The sequence below is a fragment of the Haplochromis burtoni genome, unplaced genomic scaffold, assembly GCF_018398535.1.
Source record: "Haplochromis burtoni strain Fernald_Lab_line unplaced genomic scaffold, NCSU_Asbu1 Contig_18, whole genome shotgun sequence".
NCBI classification, from domain to species: Eukaryota; Metazoa; Chordata; class Actinopteri; order Cichliformes; family Cichlidae; genus Haplochromis; species Haplochromis burtoni.
Window position 1 is genome coordinate 1,194,453 of NW_024582379.1, and position 25,785 is coordinate 1,220,237.

General features: G+C 41.7%; 1 protein-coding gene across 5 annotated transcripts; it reads left to right on the top strand.

The window, feature by feature from the left end:
• Positions 1-2,808: 2,808 nt before the first annotated feature.
• LOC102292925 (TLE family member 1, transcriptional corepressor) lies at positions 2,809-23,945 on the top strand. 5 transcript variants are annotated; one of them, XM_005916153.3, is made up of 20 exons: positions 2,809-3,649; positions 3,988-4,088; positions 4,780-4,843; positions 5,511-5,555; positions 10,390-10,452; positions 10,577-10,681; positions 13,699-13,918; positions 14,101-14,117; positions 16,170-16,283; positions 16,425-16,478; positions 16,667-16,816; positions 16,925-17,063; positions 17,408-17,607; positions 18,616-18,692; positions 18,791-19,040; positions 19,908-20,155; positions 20,528-20,675; positions 20,853-21,003; positions 21,195-21,271; positions 21,702-23,945. In XM_005916153.3, exons 1-20 carry the CDS (start codon positions 3,626-3,628, stop codon positions 21,807-21,809), a joined length of 2,355 nt encoding a protein of 784 aa, XP_005916215.1. In that variant the 5' UTR covers positions 2,809-3,625; the 3' UTR covers positions 21,810-23,945. The 5 variants fall into 5 exon arrangements, with proteins under 5 accessions (XP_005916215.1, XP_042074273.1, XP_014186760.1 ...); XM_042218339.1 differs by having other exon boundaries at positions 10,577-10,651; XM_014331274.2 differs by having other exon boundaries at positions 10,577-10,651; positions 13,702-13,918.
• Positions 23,946-25,785: the final 1,840 nt, after the last annotated feature.

Below are 25,785 nucleotides of genomic sequence, written 5' to 3' on the forward strand. Positions count from 1 at the left end.
TTGGGAAAACATGGACGCTGCATCCTCTAGACTAAAGAGGACAGGAACCATCTGGTTTGCAGCACTCAGTTCAAAAGTCTGCAGTTCAAAAGTCTCTGATGCTATGGTGATATAATAGGGAAAAGAACTGGCAGCTTCCACATCTGGAAAGGCATCAATGCTGAAAGGTATACAGAGGCTTTAGACAACATATCCTAAAAGATGACATTTTTTTCTTGGAAGACCTTGCATACCTCAGCAAGACAATGCTAAACTGCATGTTCCATCTATTTTACAACAGCATGACTTTGTAGTAGAAGAGTCCAGATGCTGAACTGGATTGCTTGCAGCCCACTCCTTCCAACAACTAAAAGAAATTGGCAGATCATAAAATGGAAAATATGATAAAGAAGACCCAGGGAATGGGATGACATTGCTCTAAAGGGGGGCAGCCGCTGGTCTCCACAGTTCCCAGACACTTACAGAGTGGTAAAGAGGAGGGGATACTACACAGGTGTAAATGTGGCAGTACTCCAACTTTTGAGACATGTTGCTGCCACCGAATTCAATTCAATACTTTAAAAAGAAAGATTTGATGTGTAAATAAAGTATGTGTTTATGAGATTATTTATTTATTAATTTTTTACATTTTTCACCACATCACAACTTTGCAGAACTGGGATTGTACCTCTTTTTTGTAGGAACTTATCACACAGTATGGACAAGTTATTGATCTAAATTTTAGATTACGTTTCAGGTACACTCAATAAGGCCAACACTACACTTGATTCTGAACAACCGAATCTGCACTAAAAAAAATGATGACATTAAGCCTTGAAGCATTTGAGAAGAACAGAAGAGAAGATGGGGGAACTGGGGCCATAAAAGTGTAGCAATGTGCATAATTCAGTGCACCGTAGAGAGGTTTAAGAATGGAAAACAATAAAAAACAGAACATTATGCAGCAAACAGATAACTAGCCAAGATTCTAAAAACATGCTGTAAATTTCAGAAATTACACACACTCAGGATGATTTTCTTTAGTGGAAATTTACCATATATTCAAAGGCAGTAACTGTGATTAACTGTAGCTCCAGAAGCCAGTCGCATACAGCCAAAACGAATAAATTAATATAAACAGCCTAAATGAAAAGGTCCAACCATTAGGTTGATGCAGCACAAAATTTTCCTGTGAATTCCAAACAGTGTGGCTGAGTTGCACTTCAAGGAAATCCTGGTTGTTCATTTTAGAGGGGCCGGGGGTGGGGTGAGGGTGTGGGTCACAGGCAGCAAAGGTTAACACAAATGTGAACCAACACTTATAAAAGACAAAATGCGTTTAAGCACCCACACAAATGTGTAGCTGCCATGCAAGCCTTTGTAACCGTACCACCCACTCCACAGCACCTGCGTGTCTGTGCATGTGTGAGACCTGCAAAAAAAGGTCACTGTTGGTCACAGTCAGGAGTCTCTCATATGGACTGGATCAGCCACCATAGAGGTCAGAGGTCACGTGGGTCAGGGGGTTGAGGTCTCCAAGCCAATCACGGGCCAGTGTGTCTCTGAGGGGCCATCCAATGTGAAGTGAGCAGTGCGTAGATGGGATAAGAGGAGTAGAGAAGATCCCGCGAGCCTCCTTTATGACTCAGCTTCAAACACCCCTCGCCAGTCACAACGTGGTGACTTCAGCCATGCAGTATTTCATCAGGTAGCTGGCACATGAGTGTAACTTAGCAATAGCCTTTATTGGGAATGGAGCTATAACTTGTGCTTGTTGGTTAGAAGAGCAATAAATGGTGACGTCTTTATTTTAAAAACATTGCTGAAACTTTTATGTGCAAAAGATATGGTCTTCGTTTTTGATGAAGGTGGCATATCTCTTCACACATTTTCAATAAAAGCCTCTTTATCATTTATATTTTTGTATTCATTACTTTAGCAGCTACTCTTGACTTGTTATCTGCTTTTTTTCTTTGTGTGCGCTGCTCACTTGTTAGTGTGTCTTTATTTACAGCTGCTTCAGTCTGGCTTTGACTGCTGGTATAATAAAATACCATTCTGTGAGCTTTATTACAACGAATCGGGAACCCCCCTGGCATTTTTCTGCTTTCTTTGGGTCAAAATCGCATTTGCACAATGCCGAGCTATGTTTTGAAGAGATATAAAGACATCACAGTACAAGTAAGGAGTTTTGGATTTGTCCTTGGCCAGCGAAGGAAACATGATGAGGCAAACTGAGCGATTTCTGTAGACTGACTGTATGAAAATAGCAATAAACTGCAACAGATGAGCAGCATAATTAGATTTTTTTTTAGGAGAAGCAGAACATAAAGCGCGTTCAAGTCCTACTAAATCAATTCCCACGCTGAAAATTATTAAATAGAGGGGGAGAGAAAGCAGAGGAAGAGAGAGATTTGGGGTTATTTGTCACGACACTTGCTGGGAAGGTTCACGGCAGCTAAGAAAAACAATATTTGTGTTTTTCTGTTTGAGTGTGTGCCTGCGTGTGCTTGTTAATGTGTGCGTGTGTGTGTATGTGTGGACGCGCACATTTACAGCTCTGCTCTTGGAACCCACGTTACTTTGATTGACAGCTGAGACTTGCCTTTTTCCCCACCGCACTGCCCGCCCTGCGCGCTTCCGAAGTGGCAGCTCCTTGCGACGCGCTGATTGGTCAAAATCTGCGTAGCTCAACGAGGTCAACAGAATCGAAGAACTTTGCAGAGAGACCATTGGCCAGTTTCATAACCCACATTATTGTCCCCACGTGGAGCGGAGACTTTGATTGGTTCGGAGGCGTTTTGTGGGCTGGCCTATAGTTTCGGTTAGCTGGGTGAGCGTGAAACCGCGTGAGAAAGTTGCCATTGAGGTAAAGCAGAGCAAGACCGTGAACAGTTCCCGCCGCTGTGGGAGTTGTTGTTATCAAAATTAACGACATATTTCCTCGTTTTTTATTTTTTGTCTTAAAAACGAGAAATCTATTTTGGAGGCAAGGCTTGCTTCCACACTGATCGAGGAAGTAAATATTTCTGTATTTGTTGACCGTTCAACCGCCAGCAAGCGACCGCGGCGAGTCAAGTGGGAACTCTTCTCTGCAATTAACTTGTGTGGATTTGTTTCTGATGCTCTGACTGAGCGCCGGCAGTTTGCGGCTGTCTGTTGAGGATCTACGGGGTTGATTTTATCTTGTTTGTTTGTTTGGTCGGCCCTCCGTACTCGGAATACATCAGTTCGCACACAAAACAAACGCCGGAGTGGCGAAGGTGGCTCCAGCCCTATTTTTTTTTTTTTTCATTTCTCACCTGGCTCTCCTGCCCTTCTCTTCCCTCCCCCTTCAGCTCCTTTCAACTAATGAGCCGTTTCCCGTGTTTTTCCGGTTGATTTACGGTCGCGCTGCCTGTGGAGCGGAGGACAGACGACCGAGAGACAGGGAGAAGCGGAAATTCACGTTAAACGGTCGGTGAACCCAGACGAAGCGGACAAGCGGTGCTTTTTTTGTAATTAACGACCCGGGGTCCTAATAACAACGGCGGATGGATTCCTCTCCGTGATTGGGAGCTTCCCACAACCTTACTTTTCATCCCCATTTGATCCCACTTTGACGGGGTTTTAAGAAAGAAACGGTTTCATCCTCCCGGAGATAACAATGTTTCCCCAGGGGCGACACCCGGTAAGACGCTCTTTGTGCATTAACAGACGCTCATTTCACTGGGCTAACCGGGTAACATTACCTCGTTATATGACCCGCCCCTCCGGGCTGCCTGTGTGTTTATATTAAGCTCAGTCTTCTAACTAATTGGGCTCTACAGTGGGATTGATTATACTGCGTTTTAGCTTTTTGTGTTTTTTTTTTTTTTTAAATAACGACTAATATCTAGAAGTTGTTGATATTGTATTTGTGCTGAAAAGTACCAGATTCACAATGTAGCCAATAATGTGTAAGTAATGTACCAGTGTGATGTTGGTAATCCGTCTGTGTGTGTGTGTGTGTGCGCGCGCACGCGCCAGACGCCCCACCAGGCTCCAGGCCAGCCCTTCAAGTTCACCATCCCAGAGTCACTGGACCGCATCAAGGAGGAGTTTCAGTTTCTTCAGGCACAGTACCACAGGTGGATAACACAAACACTCAATTCACATTTTCCTCTATTGTCATCTGCCCTCCCAACACTAAACTTCACCCTAACCACAGTCATCCTCATAACCATAATGAACAAAACCTCAACCCTGGCTTCAGACTAACCCATAAACCTGGATTAGGTTCACGTACACATACAAAAGTGCACACATATGCAAGCAGGCATCAGTGTTAGCGCTTGCACTGCGGTAGGTCTACATCTTCTTGATGGGTGAGAGCCAGAGGGGTGGCGTGTGGGCTTAGGGTTTCATAAATCATGCCTCATTTTCCCCCGTGTGTGTAGCTGTGTAGGGAAAAGGCTTGCTTAAGTATTGCATGTGAGTGTTTCTTTTTTTCTTTTTGTTTTTTTTAACTTTGCTCTAGATGTTGTCAGGGTGGGTCATTCACAACAGGTGAAAGCTAGACCTGCAGACATAATGTTTCTGATTTACATATTCAAAGAAGAGGATTGTCATAAACATATACCCATTATTTGACGGGAACAATCATCGTATTTTCCATTTTTGCACCAATTCTTTTGAAAACATGGTCTGTTTTAGAAGGTGTTTAAATCATCAAGCAAGAGGGGTGAGAGAAAGAATGAAAACTGATTAGTTTAACTTGAAATGTTGAGTCCCACTCAAAGTAAATGGTGTATTGTTTTTCTTGTTGTTTTTTTTTTAAAGTCTCAAACTGGAGTGTGAGAAGCTGGCCAGTGAAAAAACAGAGATGCAGAGGCACTACGTCATGGTGAGCTCCCTATACTCAATTCATTTGCCCTGCAGGGTCACACATCACATGCCTGAGTTCTAAAGTTTCCTAGAGGAGAAAGTTGTCCATATCTTATAAAGCAGAATACAAATTCCTATCTGAAGACTCGTAATACAAAATATATGTATTGTTAAATACTAAATGAAGGGAAGAGGAAGAGCAACATGCAAGTGTCACCTGCTTTTACTGTGTAAAGATGCGGTGCTGTTACAACTTTTCATGTTGATTTAAAATGTGTTTCACTGTTTCAGAAAATAAAATATACATGAGAGCTTACTTTTCACCTTAAATCACTGAAGTTTTACCTCTTTTACACAAAGCAATGTGGCTGTGTGTCAAAAGCTTCTAATCTAGCACAGAAACAAACATAACATGGACACGAATGCTGTTCAGTTCAGATTGTTTGCGAGCATGTTGCATTGCCTCATGTTCAAGTTAAAAAGCATTTGACTTGCATGTTTTGACTTTCAAAGTAGTTTGACCTCTTTGTGGAACACTTCATTTAAAAAGATCTGCAAATATCCTCAAAGACATCTACAGTGTAGCTAATTATTGTTTAAGTTATTCAGGCTTTTTCTTTCAGGGGTTTAGGATTTGTTTCACCCCCTCTAACCCTCTCACTCTTTGCCTCCCTCCCCTCCCCCAGTACTATGAGATGTCGTATGGCCTCAACATTGAAATGCACAAACAGGTATGGCTGCTCGTCTACTCTGTCGGTCCTCTTGTTTATCTCTCTTCCTCTCATGGATGGATTTTGATGTATGTGGAGTGTGGGCCTGTTGACGTGTCCTTGCGTGTGCACGAGTGCATTTGTGTGTGTGTCTCTCTTTTACTGTATGCTTGTATATGTGTGTGGATGTGTGTTTATTTGTGATCGATGGGGCTCTGTCTCCATTTCCCCAGTTAGGGCCGGCCGGCTGAGCCCAGAGGCAGGATGAATGGCTCTGTAGATTGATTGGTGCTGTCTAGGGGAGCGGCCTGCTTTATTACATTAGAGGGGTAGGGCTGGTGAGGGCAGAGGAATCGATCACGGTGAGGCAGACGGAGGAGATACAGTGGAGCTCTCCCTTTTTTGAAGTTGGGAGGTTAACACAGTAACGAGGCAGACTCAAACATGAAGCGCACAATAACAAGGGCAATTACCCAATCAGTGTACATGCACATGCACATGCAGAAAGGCAAGGGCACTTTGCATAGCTCTAAGTAATGTATGCAAAAACACGAGGATAGTGACAGTTTCAGTTCACAGACGGTAGAGTGAACACAAGCACAGAACTTGTTGATGCATATACATATGTACACAGACAGTGAAAGTTAAAAATTTTCTCCCTTTTAAGTGTGTAGACATGTGGATGATGAGCAGGGGAAAAACTCACCCTCTCGCTACACACAAACACACATTTCCCCAAAGGAGTGGTGCAGGGCTCAGAGCGTTTACCAGTAATTACCACAGCTATCGACCAGTCAGACCAGAGGAAATTGGAGGTGGATTGGCTGGATGCTTCAGTGAAGAGTGGGGATACTTCTCCGCCTCTCTCACACTCCTTCCCCTTCCTTCTCCTCTTGTGTTATTCTCCCTTTTTATACCCCAAGTCCTCTTCTTTTCTTTCTGCCTTCCTCTGCTCTCCAATAACAGTTATGGGATCTCTTCTTCCTTTTTGCTACAAACCACCCCCCACCCCAAATTCCCCCTTCTTTGGCTCCTCTTTCATTTTATGTCCATGTGAAGCTACTGCTCTTTCATTGTAAGGGAGATGCATCTCTTCCTATTGTCCACACACACACATAAACACACAGTTACACTCACTAAAGCTCCAGGGGAGGTCATTAGCTTGGGACTGCAGTTGTCAGAGCAACAAGCTTCTGTGGGTGGGTGGGGGTATGGAGGATATAGACTAACAACTCACCTCCTGCTGAGGATGTACGTTTGTGGGGGGTGCATAATGCTCCAATTATATGTGTAATGGGAAGCTGCTTCTCTGTTCGCACATTTTCTGTGTATGCTTGCATCTTTTCTCTGCATCCTCAACTTCTGTTCACCCACTGTCTCAGTTATGAGTCATTGTTCGATTCATTCACTATATAGAAATGTTAATTTAAGGGTTTGGATGCACGGGCTGTGAGTTTTTGTGGATTTTGTTGCTTTTTTATGCTTGACATTAGACATGTCTCAATGTTGGGGGAGAGGCGTAGTAGAGTAACAACAGATCATATTGTGTAAAATCACAAAGCAAGCAAAGAAAGCTTTGATTAGCAGTTATGAGCTTAGTGTAGCTGGTTGGGTCTAAATGTAAGCATATACAAGAGAACTGGTCGAGCTGGACACTAATATTTGATTATTGGGTGGATATTCAGCTTTCAGTTTTGACATTTAGGTTTAGTAATATCACAGTCACGTTGCTTTTTCCTTTAGTGCACACAACAATACTTTATTTCCCTTCCTTTGTACCACCTATACAAAGGCTGGGCACCAAGTAGAGGAAAAAGAAACATGTTTTGTTGCTTCTAACTTGATCATTTTCATCATAAATATTGCCAAAAATCACAAAACAGTCTTTGTCCCTCCACTGATAGAAGTCTAGTTTGTTTTCTGGAGATTATTGCTAAAGTTCAAATGAATGACAGAGTACTCCATCTTCATTCTGCTCTCTCAGGACATTTGCATAACATAATTTGATTGGTTAGCACCTGAGCTGCTGCCTGAAAACTTTTTGCAGCTTTTCCCCACAAGCAAATATAATTCAGTTAGATAACATATAACGTCACCCTGTTCAAAGTGAGTGAGAGGAGAAACTTTTGAGGCCAACACCATGAACTTGTAAGTCTTGGCTGCAGCCTGGGAAATTTGAGCATTTGACTTTGTCTCTCGACTTAGGTTTGCTGGGTTGCCCTAGTATCTGGTCACACTATTCTCAGGCAGCCTAATGATTGACCCTGTATACAAAGCTAATTATAGGCTTACAACTCATAATTCTGAGAATGGATATACATGGTATGCCAGAAATAGCTTTTCATTTCAAGATTTCTTGGTATGGAATGACTTGGTTATTTTTGGCACACTTTGGCAGTACAGGAAAGTCTGAAACTTTAAAACTGGACAGAATACAGGTTTTTAAGATCCCCCTTTCTTATTTGTCGAAAGTGTGTTGTAGCCATCAGGTGCACATACACAGACAGCAATGTTAAAACTGTGGCAAGGCTGCTGAGCTCATGTAGTTATGACACGGAGGTATGCGTACTCTGAAGGCTTAACATGTCTTTTGATTCTGGATAAAGAGTCAGTTGTTCAGTGTTTAGTTTTCTCAGAGGGAAGCTGTTCCATATATACTTACGTCTATTTGTTCTGACTTTGCTTACTTTTACGTGGAGTATTTATTCAACCACCTTATTTAAATTTGTCTGGGAAGTATCATTTGTTGACTTGTCAAGATGTATGTTGTGTTACTTTATAAATATATTCATAATTTTTTATAAATATAACTGAAAGTACTATTATTTTTGAAGCAGTTATGTGTGTAGTTCAAGACTCATTGTGAAAACGGTAGCACTTGATTTAGCTCATCCAAGTACATAATTGGCTGAACTGTGGCTGTTTGGCGAGCTGACAGGTGTGTGCGTGACAGAGACATCTAATTGAGCGCAAGTATGCTCCAGCTAAAGAGGACGTCTCCACTTCAGTTTTTCAGGAGCTGTCAGACCCATTAAAATCATTAAATAATTTACAGCAGCAACGCCATGGTTTTAAAGTTTTAGAGATGGCAGTGCCTGTCAGCCTTTGGACTTTGGCCCAAGCTGAAATATCTTAGTGACTAGTGGAAGGACTGAGATGAAGTTTTAACAGACAGTCATGCTTCCAAAACGGTCGTGCTGTGATGTACCTTCATCGGGTAATAAAACTCTATAACATATTGTATATTGATGTCTCCTTCAAACAGTTGCTGATGTCTGGGAACTTACCATGCCATTAGCTAGGTGTGCAACGTTACTAACACTCCCCTTTACCTAATGAGCGATCCTCCAACTTGTAAAAGAAACATACACCATGCTTTAATATGTTTATTGGCTGTCTCCCTTTTAGACTCTTTGTTTGACAAGACCATCTTCCTTTTTGTGCGGCCAGTTCATGCCAGTGATTGAAGAGCAAGTTTCCCAGTGGGGTTTCCCATGACTCAATCAGGGTTTCCATCTGAAGGGACATTCATGTACATCTGCATTTGTAGAACAGCCAACAGGAGCTCCTTTATTCTTAAAAATATCAGCGTTTTCCCAAAGTCTTCCTCTCTGCATTTTTTCACAGTTTTAAAACAGCCAAGAGAACATGCAGAAGTCAGGTTTCCTCTCGGACCATTTTGATTACACTTTACTCATAGATTAGTCTTGAATTTTTGCTCAGTGACAGCTTAAAAAAGGTTTTGCCTATGTTAGCTTTACCATCACTCTCTGGATGATCTGTAATAGCTTTAATCCCCTGACTTTGTGGCCATTTCTTCAAATCTCTAATTTGTAAACAATAGCAGATTGTCAGGTTAAATTAATTATATGTAGATGGGAGATTAGGGCAATGAATTCTTGAACAGTTACTTGTTTGCTATTACTGTAAAGTGGGTTAACAGGACATATATCAGTTGCATAGCAAGGGAAGTCATTTTTGGGTTAGTTAAACCCACACAGGTGGTTGCTTTGTGCTGTGGGATATTACATTTCTTTCTAGCATGATGACTTAATTTTGGCTGAGTTTTGAAAAGTTTCCATAAAACCATTTGTTGTTTCGGTGACGACAACCATCGCATTTTTCCTGAGTATTCACCCAACAATAATACAGGGTGATATGATGCATGTTTCTATGTATCTATATATTTATGTGTGTCGTCTGAGCCATTACTACCTTTCATGGTCCCCAATTCCCACTTCACTCTGGTCGTCCTCGTATCAATTTGATTGGATGATATGTAATATGAGTCCCCTTATCTGATTTGATGCCACCACGGGGGTATCTGGTTTCAGCCAATTGTAACCACCTCCGGGGGTTTAAGGGGCAGGCGGATGTGTTGGCATGGATACCGAGGGAGAGCAAACCAAGTTAGTAGTTGATGAGATTATGTTGAAGTGCTGATGGGAAGAGGGACAAGAACACAGAGGACAGACGGAGAGGGAGCAAAAGAAATAGAACGGGTAAGAGAGAAACCTGAGCTGAGCCCACAATTATAATTAGAGAGGAAAATCTCATTACACTGTGTGTGCTGAAAATGGCACACACTGGATTTCTGTGTGGAGAGAAGTCGATGAGTGTCATTGGTATCATTGTCTGGTAGGGTTTTTCTTTTGGGGGGGGGAATTTTGCTTGCTTGCTGTGGTGGCAGCACTTTCTCGTGTGTGTGTGTGTGTGTGTGTGTGTGTGTGTGTGTGTGTGTGCGCGTTTATTGCTTTATTGGTGTTACTGAACAGATGTCTTTTCTAAATGAATGTAATTATGTTATCAACAATTAAGTCTCTTTCTAATCTGTGTGTGTCTCTTACTTCATCAGACTGAGATTGCCAAGAGACTAAACACCATCTGTGCACAAGTCATTCCCTTCCTCTCACAGGAGGTAAGTATGTGTGACTTAGAGCTACAGACTGTGCTTTGTATCCCATTTATACACTCTAATTTTACTGGTAAATCTGCCATTACTCTCAGGCTTTGGCAAACGTTTGTGCATCTTTGTTTTACAGCATCAGCAGCAGGTGGTTCAGGCTGTGGAGCGAGCCAAACAGGTGACCATGGCAGAGCTCAATGCTGTCATCGGGGTACGTGGACTGCCCGGTCTTCCACCTACAGTGTGTATTCCTTTAATTTCTCTATGCATTAACTATCGCAGTGTGTGTGTGTGTTTACTCCATAGGAAATATTTCTTTCCCTACACAAACAAGTTTGGAACACAGTTTGATTTTGCTCTGGTAATAAAATTATTTCAGTTCTCAGGTTGTTGTTGGCTACCACAGTAATCTTCTTTGTTTGTTCTTGTTGTTCTTTGTGTGTAGTTAACATAGTAAGTATGACTAGTGTTAGTCGCTGCCTAGGGGGCAACCATAATAAGGACATGGACATTAGTATAGCAAATTACCTAATACATTGCATATGCACCATTTAATGATTAACATAGAAACCACATTTTCCACAGTCTTGTTGTGTCATCAAAGGTCTGTGTTCTATTTGAAGAAACAATTTGTACTGTTTACATAGTAAAAATGGATTGTAAATACACATCTTACTGTTTACTCAAACACAAATGGGTCAAAGTCAAACACAAGGTAAAAGTCCTTATTTTGGTCACCTGTCTTGTCTTTTTTTTTTTCTCTCTTCTCATTTCAGTTAAAACCCTGAGAACTGCTACCAAATCATAACAGATATCTATATAAAGTTTTAGGAATATGCCTGAGACTGTGTTTTTTTTTATTTTTTTTAAATGAGATTCCTTATTCCTTTGTCACCAGACTTAACTCAAGGATATAAGCCAACACTGGACTTAGACTGTAGAATTAGATGTAGGGCATATGAGTGATTTTTATGGGAAATGAAAGAAAATTAACCCTTGTGCAAATATGTTTTCTCTTTTGAGACTATGGTTTTGATTTTGATTGATAGAACTGGACTCTTTCGTTATGAGTAAGTTGACAAAGAGGATATGCTTGAGGAATTATGAAAGGTGTTTATTGAAAGATGTTGACAGACTTGGAAGACTGATGGGGCATGACCAGCTATTCATACTTAAGTAGAAAATGATTTGGCACACTAAGAGTAAAAAGTAGTTTTTTTTCCTTGAGGTTTGACAGTGATGCTCAACGTAAAACGGAGATGGAGAGTCTAGCTGTTGGTGGTGATGACTCTTTGGGTGGGATTAGAGAACCATTATTACTCGGACTTATAGGAGCCATAGGGGCTTGACTGGCTGGAGGAGACGCTATGGGTTTTGGTTCAAGGGGAATGTGGGAAAGAGGAGGGGTCTGGAGAGGGCTTGGTGTGATGTGGGGTGGGCTTGTTAGTTGGCGTGAACTGATGGGGGTCTCTGTTAGTGTCTGATTGGTGTGAGAGGTGGATTTGGCAGTTGCTGTTTGAGTCTTAATTGCAGGATTTTTGTGTTTGTAAAAGGGGGGGTCACAGCGTTGCCCTTACACCCCCCCCTTCCCATCTCCTCTGTCTCCCACGCCAGCCTGTCATTCACCCCGTTTGTGAGTTAAATGAGCGTAATGAAGCATGTTGCCCACACACACACACACACACACACACACACACACACACACACACACACACACACACACACATGCACATCCCACACAAATGCACGCAGACACACCAGTTCACACTAACATCCCATGACAAACCAGGCTCCCCTTGCCTCTACCAATACTTCCCCTCCATTTACTCCCATCAGGGGTCCTGTTTGTGTATCCGTGTGCATGCGTGTGTGTGTGTGCTTTGCATCTGTTTGTGTGTGTGTGCGTTTGTGTGTAGCAGAGCATGCTTTTCTGTTATCCCCAGAAAACAACAGGCAGAGGTAGGATGGTTGAGTGAGGATGTGTGTGCCTGCCTTGTTTATCTAGACTATGCGTATGCATGTTAAGTGTGATCAAGTGTGACGTGTGGGTGTGTTTATGTTTGATTGTTTGGCAGGCGAGCTAACTCTGGAAATTGAGTGTGTGTGCGCAGGCAGGCATGGGGGTTGATGCTAAAAGACTGTTTTGTTGTTTTACCTCCATTCTTTGGGGGAGGATGCGGGGAGCAAAGGATAGATGGAGGTAAAAGGAGGCGGGGGATCCAAAGTGAGATGGGGGTGGGTGCGTCAATTAGGTGAGATAAAAGTCGGTTTGACCTTCAGCACTGCTTCCACCCCCGCCGAGTCGCCTCCTGTGCCCCACCTTCCCTTCTTCTCTCCCTCCTTCCTCCTCCCCTCCCTGCGGCGAATCAGTGAGCTTGGATTCCCGCAGCTACTGTCTGAGGAGGCAATAATGATGTTTTGGAACACAAAGGCATTTCACGCTCAGACGAGCGCCTGATTTGGTGTGAAAGAGAGAGCAGGGCTGCCAGCCAAACTGGCTCTCCCTCTCTCTCTGTCTCTCTGACCCTCTTCTCTCCTTCTCTCCTCCCCTCTCTGCTCAGTCGCCTCACTCTCTCACAAGATCTGACAGTGCAAGCAGCAGCTGGGGCTCTCGTCATTCCTCCCTCCTACCCCCTCCACATCCTCAGGGTTTGGGCTGTGATCCCAGCTGTCAGTATTGTTCAGTGTTTGACCTTAGAGGGAGGAGGATGTGTGTAGGGGGGAGAGGCTGTGTTCACCACCTTGTAGAGCACAGCAGCTTGTTGAGGTGGTGTAAACCCCAGACAGTGGAGAAACTGTCCCATCTGTTGAAGACTTTAATAGGGACAGTCTCTTTTGATTAGGTTACAGAGCATTTTTTAAGTTTTAGCTGTTTTTGGCTTGCTTTTATGTTGGGTTTTTGGTGTCAGATACTGATGCTTTAAACATTTATGGTAGTTGTATTATGAAATTTGAGACTCCTTGTTGAACTCAACTTCTCTGTTTTTTAGTTTGTTTGTTTTTGGTTTTAGCCAGGATTGTAATGTACTGTACTACATCACAACTGCTGAATTAAGCCATACCCACATAGGTGTGGTTCTTTTAAACTGCTTTTTATTCATCTGTCTGACCTGTCTGTTACAGGTCCAGCTGTGTATACCACAGACTAAATAAAAATGGACTGGTGCCTCTTTGTAGCAGGTCACTTTTTTAAAAATGTTTTTCCCAACTAACCACCTCTTTCGCCTTCTGTTTTTTTCCCCTTCCCCTCTCTTAAAGCAGCAGCACTTGTCCCATAACCATGGTGGTGCTCCTGTGCCCCTCACTCCTCACCCTGCTGGCCTCCATCCTTCTCAGCTGGGTGGTTCAGCTAGTCTTCTGGCTCTGTCAGGAGCACTCGGAGCTGTTCCTCCTCATCTGGCAGGAAAAGAGAGTGGTGAGAAAAAACCTCACATGTCTGGACAAGACTCTCACCCTGCAGGACCTGAACACCTGAGAGGTAAGGAGACGCACCTTCCAGCACAGAAACACTTCTGATAGAAAGGGGTTGTTTATGTATGAGTTGTGTTGCAATGAAGTCTGTTTGAACTCATTCTTCTTCCCTTATCTGTTTGGTTTTTTTTCTGCTCTGGTAAACCCCCCGTGACCTCAACCACACACATGCTTTTCCAATGACAACAGAGCGAGAGCCCAGCACAGTAAGTACTTCCTCTTTCTGCAGCAATGTTTACTGCTCTGGTGAGCTACTATTGTCTTACTTTTGTTTGAGGGATAGTTTAGGTTTACGGGAAATTTGCTTTGTTCTTCTAGTTAATAGATAGCTGTGAGTAAGTAAACTGCTCCTAAACATGGTCAAATGCAAATTTACGCACACATTAATTATACATATTTAATTTATATAATTTCAAGAGATATGCTAATTGCTTGGTTTTTACTAATGCACTTATATAAAAGGTTATTTTTGGCCACTCATACAGTTCTTAGAAGTTGTAGGGCTTAATTGAAAATGCAGTAGCTAAAGGTTGATGTCAAATCCATCCAAATGCTGTAGGACAGAATTTCATAATGCGAGTAGATGTCACCTGTTGGTGTGTGTGTGTGTGTGTGTGTGTGTGTGTGTGTGTGTGTGTGTGTCCATTATATTGAAATTACTTTTATTATGTAACTCCCCCTGAGGGATCAATAAAATTTATGACATGTCATTATGAATAAAAGCACCTTGTAGTTTTTAGTGCTGTTTCACACCCAGGTAGCTTTTACCTTTTTAAGTTGTGCATTTTGACTCTCAGCTTGTGTGTGTGTGTGTGTGTGTCTCTGTGTGTGTCTCTGTGTGTGTCTGTGTCTGCAGGGGTGGTGGGATTTCTTTGGGTAGGGCTTTGGCCTGCCTGTTTAGTTCTGCCCTAGATCTGCTCTGAACTTAGGTTTCCTTTCACCTCCAAATGAGCTTTTTAGCATGGTCACACACAGACACACACACATTTTTCATACACACACACTTCTCAACCCTAGCCTGCATTGTTGTGCCTATTTAACACCTCAGTGAGCAGATTACCCCCTTCTCCCCCTCCCACCGCCCCTTATCCCGCGCTTAAAGACTCTCATTGTGTTTAATATCATCACCACTGAGAGGGGAGGGCTTGGGGAAGAGTGGGGGGTGAGGGACCAGCAGTCATGTGACATCGTGTGTGTATGTGTGTATTTCAGAGATGGGAGAGAGAGGCACCATGCTAAAAGCGAACAGAGAGTGAGGGAGGGGGGAAATTGCTTACGTTTTGCGGGTCAGTGCTTCTGTGCTCAGCTCACTAAAACCTTTCAATAAAGAGAGGAGGGGAGGAAAGGAGGTTTGGGGGGGTATGAAGGAAGGGGCCTTTGGCAGAATACAGATTCCCCCCCCCCGAAACTCTTTTCTGTCCCTCGTCTCTTGTCACCCTTTCTTTTCCTCCACAGTCTCACACCCTCCCTCCATTCCTCCTTCATTTACCCTTTTCCCCCCTCAAAGCCCAAGCACTCACTCCCTTGCTTGATTTGTGCATGCGCATGTGTTTGTGTATGTTGGATGCACATTTCATTGACAGGTTGAGACTATAATGGACTCAACATGAAGCTTTAATCCATTAACAATAGGATCCATTGGTCAGGAGGCCAGGGGGAGGCAGCTCTGTGTGTATGTGTAGTCTTGGGACGCAGGGACACAGGAGTGTTATGCAAGCAATACACACTCACAGTCTGTTACACACTTGTTCGTACACACAGGCTTTCACAGTCAATTACACACTGTGCACACAAACACACACACACACACTCTCACCCACACTCTCAGTACAGCCAGTGCAGCTTGTCAGAGCCAGGAGAGGGAGCACTGATAGATTTTGAGAGCCACTTAATGTAATCATCAACTTCAGAGGCATGTGTTTGTGTATGGCTGTGACGGGCTTTGGTCAAGTGAGAAAAGAGGTTGCTGTTTAAGTGTTAGTGCTGCTTAATTCATGCTTCTGTGAACTATTAACCTATTTGCAAGTAGGAGTATGTTTTTCTAACCTGCTCTACATAGCTGAATAGCTCTTGTAATTAGTGGTAGACGGATCAGACACTTTAGTGAGCTCATGCAGGATGCATACACAACTGAGTGAAATCAGAACCGTAAATGGCAAAATTTGTCTTTATCCTCCAAATTGTCCTTTTTCTTTTTCATATTTTTATGAACGGCAGTGTTCTGCCCTTCTCATCCTCCTCGTTGCTTTCATTCGCAGAGTAACTCATTGCTGCCAGAAAGTCTTAGGAATTCAGATAAGCGACGCAACGGACCTGACTTCTCAAATGACACCAAAAAGCGAAAGGTGGATGACAAGGACTCAAGTCACTATGTAAGGAATCTCTCTGGTACCTGTGTCTTTAATGTAACGTGACAAAGGAAAAGGAATGTCTTCATTCATTTGAACATATTTTATTAATTATACAGCCAGTCAATGGACTAATTTGATTATCTAACTGATCCTCTTCCCTAGGATAGTGACGCAGAGAAAAGTGATGACAATTTGGTGGTGGATGTCTCAAATGAGGTCAGTACATTTGAATATATTTTATAAATGTTAGTTTTTGTGCTGTCTGGTACATGCTTAAATTACATTACATCAATGGTCCATTTTTAAGATGTGCATCATATTCAGGCGTCTGTGGTCTTCTTCTTTCAAGGATTGTATTAAGTTGAACTCTCAAATGGTTAACAGAATTCTTGTTACTTCACCAGGATCCAGCCTCCCCTCGTGGCACACCTCTTCCTTCTCCTAGAGAAAATGGTTTGGATAAAGCGCGTCTTCTCAAGAAAGACCCCTGTAGTCCAGCCTCTACTGCATCATCAGCCAGCTCCTCCTCCTTAAAGTCTAAAGAGATGGCAATGGTAGGAATGGAAAAAAAAACCCTTATTTGTTTTATATAAATAAACCCAGTAAATGGAGTGATTTATTTATTTATTGTATATTTATAATTATCCCTTGGTGTTTGGCAGCGAGATAAGGCAGGTACACCTGGGCTGAAGTCAAGCACACCCACGCCTAGAGGTGACTCCACCCCCGGGCCCAGCTCCACACCTGGAATCCGACCAAATCTTTCAAAACCCCCCTCAATGGAAATACCACATCCACCTAGTAGGTCATTTAAACTTACTACTTAATAGTTATAAAAATGATGTAGTTTTCTGTTAGAGGCAAATAAAATGACCTCAATACTAAGAGTTTGCTTGCTTCAGGCAGAAGTCTGCTCGTTCAGTCAGTTTCATGGATGATATTTAAAACCTTATCCTAGAGACAGCTTAATATGAAGTGTGACTGCAAGATATCTGGTTAGAAATCTCAGTTTACCTAGGCTTAAGTTGCTTTTACATGATAGCCTAGTCAAGCGTTGGCAGTAATGTCTGGTAAGTGCATGGTGAAAAGACGTAGACTTGCATTCTTAGACATTAACTAATTAATCCTCTTGTGGTTGTTTCCAGCTGCAGGTTTGCGAACTCCCCTGGCTGTACCAGGTCCATATCCAGGTGCATTTGGCATGTTGCCCCACACAGCAGGAATGAACGGGGAGCTAGCTGGTGCAGCTGGAGCTGCAGCCTATGCTGCTGGGCTGCACAACATGTCACCTCAGATGAGTGCTGCAGCGGCAGCTGCAGTGGCCGCATACGGGCGGTCACCAATGGTGAGTAGAAGAACAAGACTAACGTGATAAAATGAGGTGACCTTTTAAATCTGTGTATGTCTATGGATTGCATGCCAAGATAGAACTTTGGCAGAAACTCAGATGCTAGAGTTATGTTAGCCTGGTGTCAGGTTTGCACTTCTGGATTCTTTAGTTTTACGAATTTTCATGCCAGTGAATGTGTGTGAAAAGAACAGAGTGCATTTTTGAGTTCTGCTCCCTTCACATGAAACTTTTCAACTGTGCCTTTCTCTTTGCTATTATACCTGAAGCAGGTGGGCAGCAGTTGTTGTCACCTCTCAGCCATAAAACTCTGTAACCTGCTCCAGGCAGATTTTCATCTCTACCACATTCATTGAACTTACACCCCTCTAAAGAAATAGTCATTATGTTGTAGTTTCCCATGTCATGCATTGTAACTTAAAAGGGCATTTAAATACTCAAAAGAATGGAAATTTTATTTTATTTTAAAGAAAGTGACATTAATCAATGTGAATACTTTAAAACAAGAATCAAAACAACAACAAAAATCTACTATTAAATTGTGAATAGTTGCAAAGCTTCATGTCCCTGCTTTCTTTTGGATAGGTATGCCATCTGTATAAATACTATGTGCAGTACATTCACCACATTACTCTTTGCTGTATTTGCATAGTGTTCATTACACTGTTTAAATAGCTTTAGTAGTCACACAGCAGTGTCTGAGCAACACTTGATAGCAACTCAGGTTGTGTACTTAGCAGCTGTGTGTGTGTTTGTTTGTTGGATGAGGATGGGGTGGGAGGCAGTCACAAATACCTACAGATCTGCCTGTGTGTGTTTGCTGTCTCTTGTAGTTGTCATTTAGAATAAGCAGTTTAATGTGTGCTTGAGAGTATGTGTTAGCTTTGCGCTCATGAGTGTTTATGCTCTTTTTCACAGGTTAGTATTGACCTGTGTGCATTTTGCCAATTCTCATGGGTATTTGTTAGTCCTGGGCTTATAAAATGTCTGTTTTCTGTCCAAAAGGTTGGTTTTGATCCTCATCCTCACATGCGAGTTCCTGGAATGCCTCCTAGTCTGACAGGAATCCCTGGTGGCAAACCGTAAGTATAGTTGTAAAAATAATTAGTCTTATAATTACCATGATGATGGTGACAATGATGATTTCTTTTTCTTGATCCTTTTTCCACTCTGTCATCAGTGCTTATTCATTTCATGTCGCGGCCGACGGACAGATGCAGCCAGTTCCATTTCCTCCAGATGCTTTGGTGGGGCCTGGGATCCCTCGCCATGCCCGTCAGATCAACACACTGAACCACGGAGAGGTGGTGTGTGCCGTTACCATCAGTAACCCCACCCGACATGTGTACACAGGAGGAAAGGGCTGTGTCAAGGTGTGGGACATTAGTCACCCAGGAAACAAGAGTCCTGTGTCCCAGCTAGACTGTCTGGTGAGTGAGGTGTATTGTTATGAGCTGGCTCATGGTTTGCATAAAGTGGATAGCAGTTTACAAACACGGGAGAATTTTTCTATATATACATAGCTTAAGTTAGAATCTAGGGGATAATTTGCAAAGGAATCAGCTGCCACAAGGGCAAGGCGAGTTGTAGCAGCAAATGAATTCTAACAAAACAAGTCTTCCCAGGCCTACCAGTTTGAGACACTCAAAATTGCACCACCCAAAAGTTAATGTACTTTTGCTGCAAGGCCTGTTGAGGTGCAGAAGTGGAAAATATTTCCTGCCACAATAGGGTTTTGGACTAGCTCAAAAGAGGAGACCACATATAACAATGAGTTTATTTTGCAGAAGTAAAAGGGAAATTAACATGAGCACAAAACAAAGCCAAACATAGAAGCTGTGAGGGGAGACTGGCCAGCTGCCATCAACATGCATAGCGGAGAAAACTGTTCTACAACACTAATTTGTTGTTATTCTGCCTGTCTGTGTTATTCGTGTGGCGACAACAGCTTCCCTTTTACCTGTCCAGACTTGGTTTGACCACTTGGCAGTGTTTTGATGGTGATCAGTCCATATAACAAAAAGTATTGGACTGTTTGGACAGGCCAAATTTGTCGAATCCCCATGAAAAATTAGCTTTACTTACTATACTCCTTCCGGGATAGGACTACAGTAATGGCCTTATAATATATAGTTGAGTATTAGTTTGAGGAACACTTGTTTGTCAGAAATGATCAGACTAGAATTTGTGCTCTAGATTACAGAATAGTGAATGAAATGTATGTGGTGAATATACAACACAATAAAATGTTGTATATTGTACTAAATATTAACTTTTTTTTGTGCCTACCAAATTAGAACCGAGACAACTACATCCGGTCTTGCCGTCTTCTCCCTGATGGTCGGACGCTTATTGTGGGAGGCGAGGCAAGCACGTTGTCAATCTGGGATTTGGCCACGCCTACTCCCAGGATTAAAGCAGAGTTAACATCATCGGCACCAGCATGCTACGCTCTGGCAATTAGCCCGGACTCCAAAGTTTGCTTTTCTTGCTGCAGCGATGGAAACATCGCAGTCTGGGACTTGCACAACCAGACACTCGTTAGGTAAAAGATAACTGTATGCTTTTACTTCTGTCACTCTTCAGAAGATTGCTGCAAATAAATATATGCCTCTGCTAAATGTTAAGGACATCTACAATCACTGCTTGGCTTTTCTAATCTCCTCTAAGCAACAGATTTGACCTTTAATTTGCAGTCTCAGCCCCTGACTGATTTAACCTTTATGATTGTAGCACCAAGAGGCAGACAATCTGTAGTGTTAGTACTACAAAAGTGGCTTCTGATGAGAAATGCTGTAAGCACTCTCCATATGGTAACATGTGATGCATACCAACTGCCCTGCACAGCTCATGGTTGGTGCCTTGTTCCAAAATGTCCGTCTTTATTTAATTGAGAATGTATGTGTGTATCCCACAGGCAGTTCCAGGGCCACACAGATGGAGCCAGCTGTATCGACATCTCCAATGATGGCACCAAGCTGTGGACCGGAGGCTTGGATAACACAGTCCGCTCCTGGGATCTGAGGGAGGGACGGCAGCTGCAGCAGCATGACTTTACATCACAGGTGCACAATCATACAGGCATTTGAACATTATTTCAGTCATTTACTTAAAAAGAAATCGACAAGTTTCAGTTTTTATTTTAAAGTAGCATCCCCACTAAAACAAAATCTGTGTGTATCAGTTGGTTAAATTTGTAACCCTGACAGGACTTATTAATATTTATTTTCTCTTGTGTTCAGATCTTCTCGCTCGGCTACTGTCCGACAGGAGAATGGCTCGCTGTTGGAATGGAGAGTAGCAACGTTGAGGTCCTTCATGTAACCAAACCGGATAAATACCAGCTTCATCTACATGAGAGCTGTGTGCTCTCCCTGCAGTTTGCCTACTGTGGTAAGCAACTTGCATATTAAATGAGCTGCAAAATAGAGGTGGAAAAACAAACATGGGCTTGGAATCCATTGTTAGGTGAAGACACCCCCAGCCCAGTGGTTTCACTGAAGTTATGTCTGTACGTTGTATGTTCCATTCTACAGTGCTTTCATTTTTTATATTGTGCATGCTTGTATTTACTCTTCTACTAGGCAAATGGTTTGTGAGCACAGGAAAGGACAACTTACTGAATGCATGGAGGACACCTTATGGGGCGAGCATATTCCAGGTTGGTGGCAATTGATCAGTACATTCATTGTATTATATATTTACATAAACGACACAAAATGTGCTCCTCGAAAGTTGCTGCATTGGCTTTAATAAACCACCCTGCAAAATCCACTAGCACTGGTTCGCATCCATGCAGTAACTGAGTCAATGCTATGAAACAGTCAGTGCTGTCCAACAAAGGAGGTTGTTTAAAGAGAATTATACAGAAAAAAGTGCTTAAACTTTGAATATGAGTACTGAGGTAAAAGCCTCGCAGTCTCATAGTCGCTCCTATATTACTTTCAGTACTATTCAGTAAATTTTAAAAGCACAACTTTAAAACTTTTAGGCACTGTGTTCCATACAAACACACATGAATTTATTTTCTAGTTTTCTTTTAAAACGTTTCATTACTGACTTTTTTTTTCCCCTATCTCTTTTTTCCTCAGTCTAAAGAATCATCCTCGGTACTAAGCTGTGACATATCTGTGGATGACAAGTACATTGTTACTGGTTCAGGGGACAAGAAGGCCACTGTTTATGAGGTCATCTACTAAATATATGGAAAGAAAGCTGGGACATTTCTTCTTTTTCCAATATGCTCTGTGTTTCTAGAAACACACCACAGATAAGGTGGACCTTGATGGCACATTCTTTATTCTGTTAGAAACCTTCAGAGAAACACATTAAGGAGACCCATGTTGTATATGCACTGATCTGTTGTGCCTGTGTACATGACTCCAACTCAGCTGGGAATAAACTGGAGCAAGTGGATGATAATGGAAGCACAGGAAATATTCAGATATCTGCTTACTGCTGGGAGCTAACCTGGGATCATTTACACGAATCAGAGAAGGACCAAAGGGGACTCTGAAACGAGCTCTTCAGACAACACTGCTGAACATCAGATATTGAAACGCACTAAATGTCAGCACAACTACATTTGGACAACCTCTCAGGCCTGCGGGGTGACTGTGTAAAAAAAAAAAAAAAAAAAAAAAGACAAATGGAAAAGGAAGAATGGACAAGAATTGGCATCAGGTTGGAAAGATGGTAGAAAAAGAGGAACAACAGAATGGAGGGACATTTTCAAACAGTGAATGCGGAATATGTTGATTTGTATTTTGGTTCAGAAGACGCTCACAGCCTTTCGTTCCTCTTAGCTATGGCTGTTTGACCTTAAAACCTCAGCTTACTGTTCTGATACGCCTACTCTGTCTGAAAAGTACATTCTCTGTCTTTACCTTAAGTCCTGTCCTCACTAACTGCACTGTAGTTGTAGCTTTCCACCTACACGCTGTACTTAACTACTTAAAATGTCCAAATGGTACATTTTTAAAACACGCTGAAGGCTATGATGACTTGTCTCACATTATGCTGCCATGAACATCTGTCATGAGTTTATTTGATCCTCATGTAACATGATAGGGGTTTTTTTGTTTGTTTGTTTTTTTAAAGATCCATACCAGTTTCAAATGGAAAAAGTGAAGCACTCAGCTATGTGAAGAAAGATTAGCATAACAATCCAGATAAGCTTCAAGAACAGGAAATGGTAATATGTTACAGAATGCTTAACTTGGGTTATTCTGAAAAACCTTCTTTCTGTGATCTTAATTTTAAAAAAGAAAAGAGGGAAAAGGTGAAAGCAAGAGTGAAAACCTGGTGTTTTCAAAAAAGTTGATTAACTAATTGTCAAATTCTATTATTACATAGGTTTCATATATTTTCACACTAAAGTTGTCCTACACAAATGTAAAATCTCCACAATATTGACAGAAATATTTAGATGGAGCTTTATTCTAACAAAAGCAAGGGGCAGGGGCATGGCAATAATAACAATATAGCAGTAATCTATGCCATCAGTGCATGTTGGTGGGTGTTTCCTTAGAGTAACCCCACAGTTAAGTCCCTTTCAGACATTAGATACACAGCATTATTGGCTTCATCATACTGGTAAAGTGCTGTAGGTCCCTCTTTGTTTCTTCCAGGTTGACTACTTTGGGGTAGTGAAGTGAGTATAATGACTTTAAAAAAATATTTGGGGTTTATGTTCTTTGACTTGTAGGGTGTGGGCAGTGGTAAAGTAAACACGAATTCATTCAGACGTGATATATGCAGATGTCCGATTTGAGTTTTGCAATACGTGCAAAAGATTTATTGCATTTGGATGTTTAAAACTCCCTGTCAGTCACTGAAAGGTGTGAGTGAGTGTGTGTGTGTGTGTGTGTGTGTGTGTGTGTGTGTGTGTGTGTGTGTGAGAGAGAGAGAGACACAGCAGTAGTTTTTGTGCATCCGTTAATACAGTGGCATGACAAATAGACTTTGTTCTGTGTTGAAAGTGACACTTCAGTGTTTCCGGCTCCATTCTGGTGTGATGACAGGCTGCTTCATGCATTCAGACATGAAGCTGTGTGATTAAAGGAAAAAAAATGCATGTCGGACAGGGCTTTGCTCAATGGATCGCAAATGATGTCACAGAATCACCATGTCTTTACCGCTGTAAGTCACCCCCACCCTGCCTTTACCAATCTTTGAAACACGTCATGTCTTATTGTATGAATCGATGATTATATTTCCTGGATGGGAACAAATTAAGGCTTAACATGTAATTTAATGTTCTTGTATTTGGTCATAAGTGACCATGATGGGTAAAAAAAAAACAAACAAAACAAAACTTCTCCTGATTATACTCACTAAATAAATTACCTTTTTTTTTTTTTGCTATATACTTTCTTTACCTTGTATTTCTGAATTTGGACACTAGGTCAAAGTTTAGCTTTGAAATGAAACATGTGATCTCACTTTTTAAAGAAAAGATTAAATCATAATTTCTCACCGTCGTCTTAAGGACGAGGGTAGAGAAGGTGCAGTCGCGCTTCAGCTTCAGGAAGGAGTCGGTTAGCTTAAGCTCATTAATTTCACGACCTTGTGCTTAGCTTGTTCTTAAATCTGTTTCTGTTTGTATAAATGTACATATGTTCTTTTTTTCTTACCAGATTTGCTTTAGAAACAAACTTTTTGTACGTCTTTTACATGAAGCAGAAACGTCTAATCGGGAGAAATACTAAGTGATCTTAATGCTAGTGGGTCTAAAATGATTGAAATGTCTAGACAATAAATGTTTCTTTTTTAAAACGTGTGTCTTTTAACTTTGCACTTTGATACAACAACACTCAAGTTTTTAAAGGAGGAAGATGTAGGGAATTATTGGCTTTTGTGGATGAATCATGAAAATAAAATACACTGTAGTTGAGTGTCATTATGTAACTCTAATACAACACATTGCTTTTCTTAGCTAAAAGCTGCATACTGTTTGCTCCTATTGGCCATCTTACCACTATAAACTTGCATGAAATGAATAGCTGTGACTTGGCCTACTGCATCTGATCAAGGATAATTATTTTGGGAGTCACATGAAAACCATCCAGTGAAGATTCAGAGTGCGCTGCTTCCCACATAACTGCTGACACGAGATAAAATCTTATGATTTTGTCACCTCTGTTACTTTATAAGCTGAAAGGTCCAACCTGTACAGTCCTAAGTGAAGCTAGCATGCCAGTGCATCTAACCACAACAACAAAAAAAAGATATTATGAGAACATAGTTTTTTCACAATTTAGAAACTCTGTACTGAACATGGCATATTGCAAGCCTTTTTTTTTTGTTTTAACTTTGAAGGCTTTTTACAGATCATAAAAATCATAAAATCAGCACCTCAAATGATCAGAATGGATAATTTCAAGTTTGAGTACATCCAGAACACCAAGTTCAATAAATGCAACCACAATCATGGGGAACACTGCTGATTTGACAGTTGCTTAGATGATGATTATCGATACTCTTCACAAGGAGGGTACACCACAGAAAGCTGGCTTCTCACAGATTAACTTTATCAAAGCATTTAAATTGAACGTTAACTGGAAACGTGTGGCAGGAAAAGTTTCACGAGCAACTGGGATGACTGCAGCTTTGAGAGGGTCGCCAAGAAAAGTCAGCTGAATAACTTGGGAGATGTACTGGTGCTTGCTTTGTCCAAAATACTTCCTCAGGGCCTTACCTTTGCCAAGATTGCAACACTAGTACAACATCTGAATGGTGAGACCTGCTGTTAAGGCAACGCAGTTGTGTAACTGTTTCACTCACTAATGACAGCACTCTGGTATATTACAGTTGGTTATTGCTAAAGGGAGGCGTGACACAGTCTGTCCCGGTTGGGGTTGAACATTGTTTGAACAGGAAGACACCTAATGAGTATGTTTTGACCATAATTCCTGACTGGATTGGGTTTGGGTCTGCTGGTGTTGACAGTTGGAGAATAACCTCATGGGATGTCTGTAAACATATATAGGTGCTAAATGGAAAACGCACAACATCAGCAAATAAACAGAAAAAGAGCAGTGAGCGAAATGTTTTGGTATTAGACTGCACTGAATGATTAAAAGCAAAAGGGCATAGAAGCTTTTCAGAGTTTTAAATCACCATGAACTGAAAGGGTGCAGACTAAAAAAAAGGCCCTGCTTCAAAATTGACACC

Bases quoted from the DNA above. Each gene is read 5' to 3' on its own strand.
- LOC102292925 (XM_005916153.3), top strand. From the start codon at position 3,626: ATGTTTCCCCAGGGGCGACACCCG. The intron at 16,817-16,924 runs GTAGGAATGGAA...GGTGTTTGGCAG, and splicing joins AGTCTAAAGAGATGGCAATG to CGAGATAAGGCAGGTACACC. The intron at 19,041-19,907 runs GTGAGTGAGGTG...CTACCAAATTAG, and splicing joins TGTCCCAGCTAGACTGTCTG to AACCGAGACAACTACATCCG.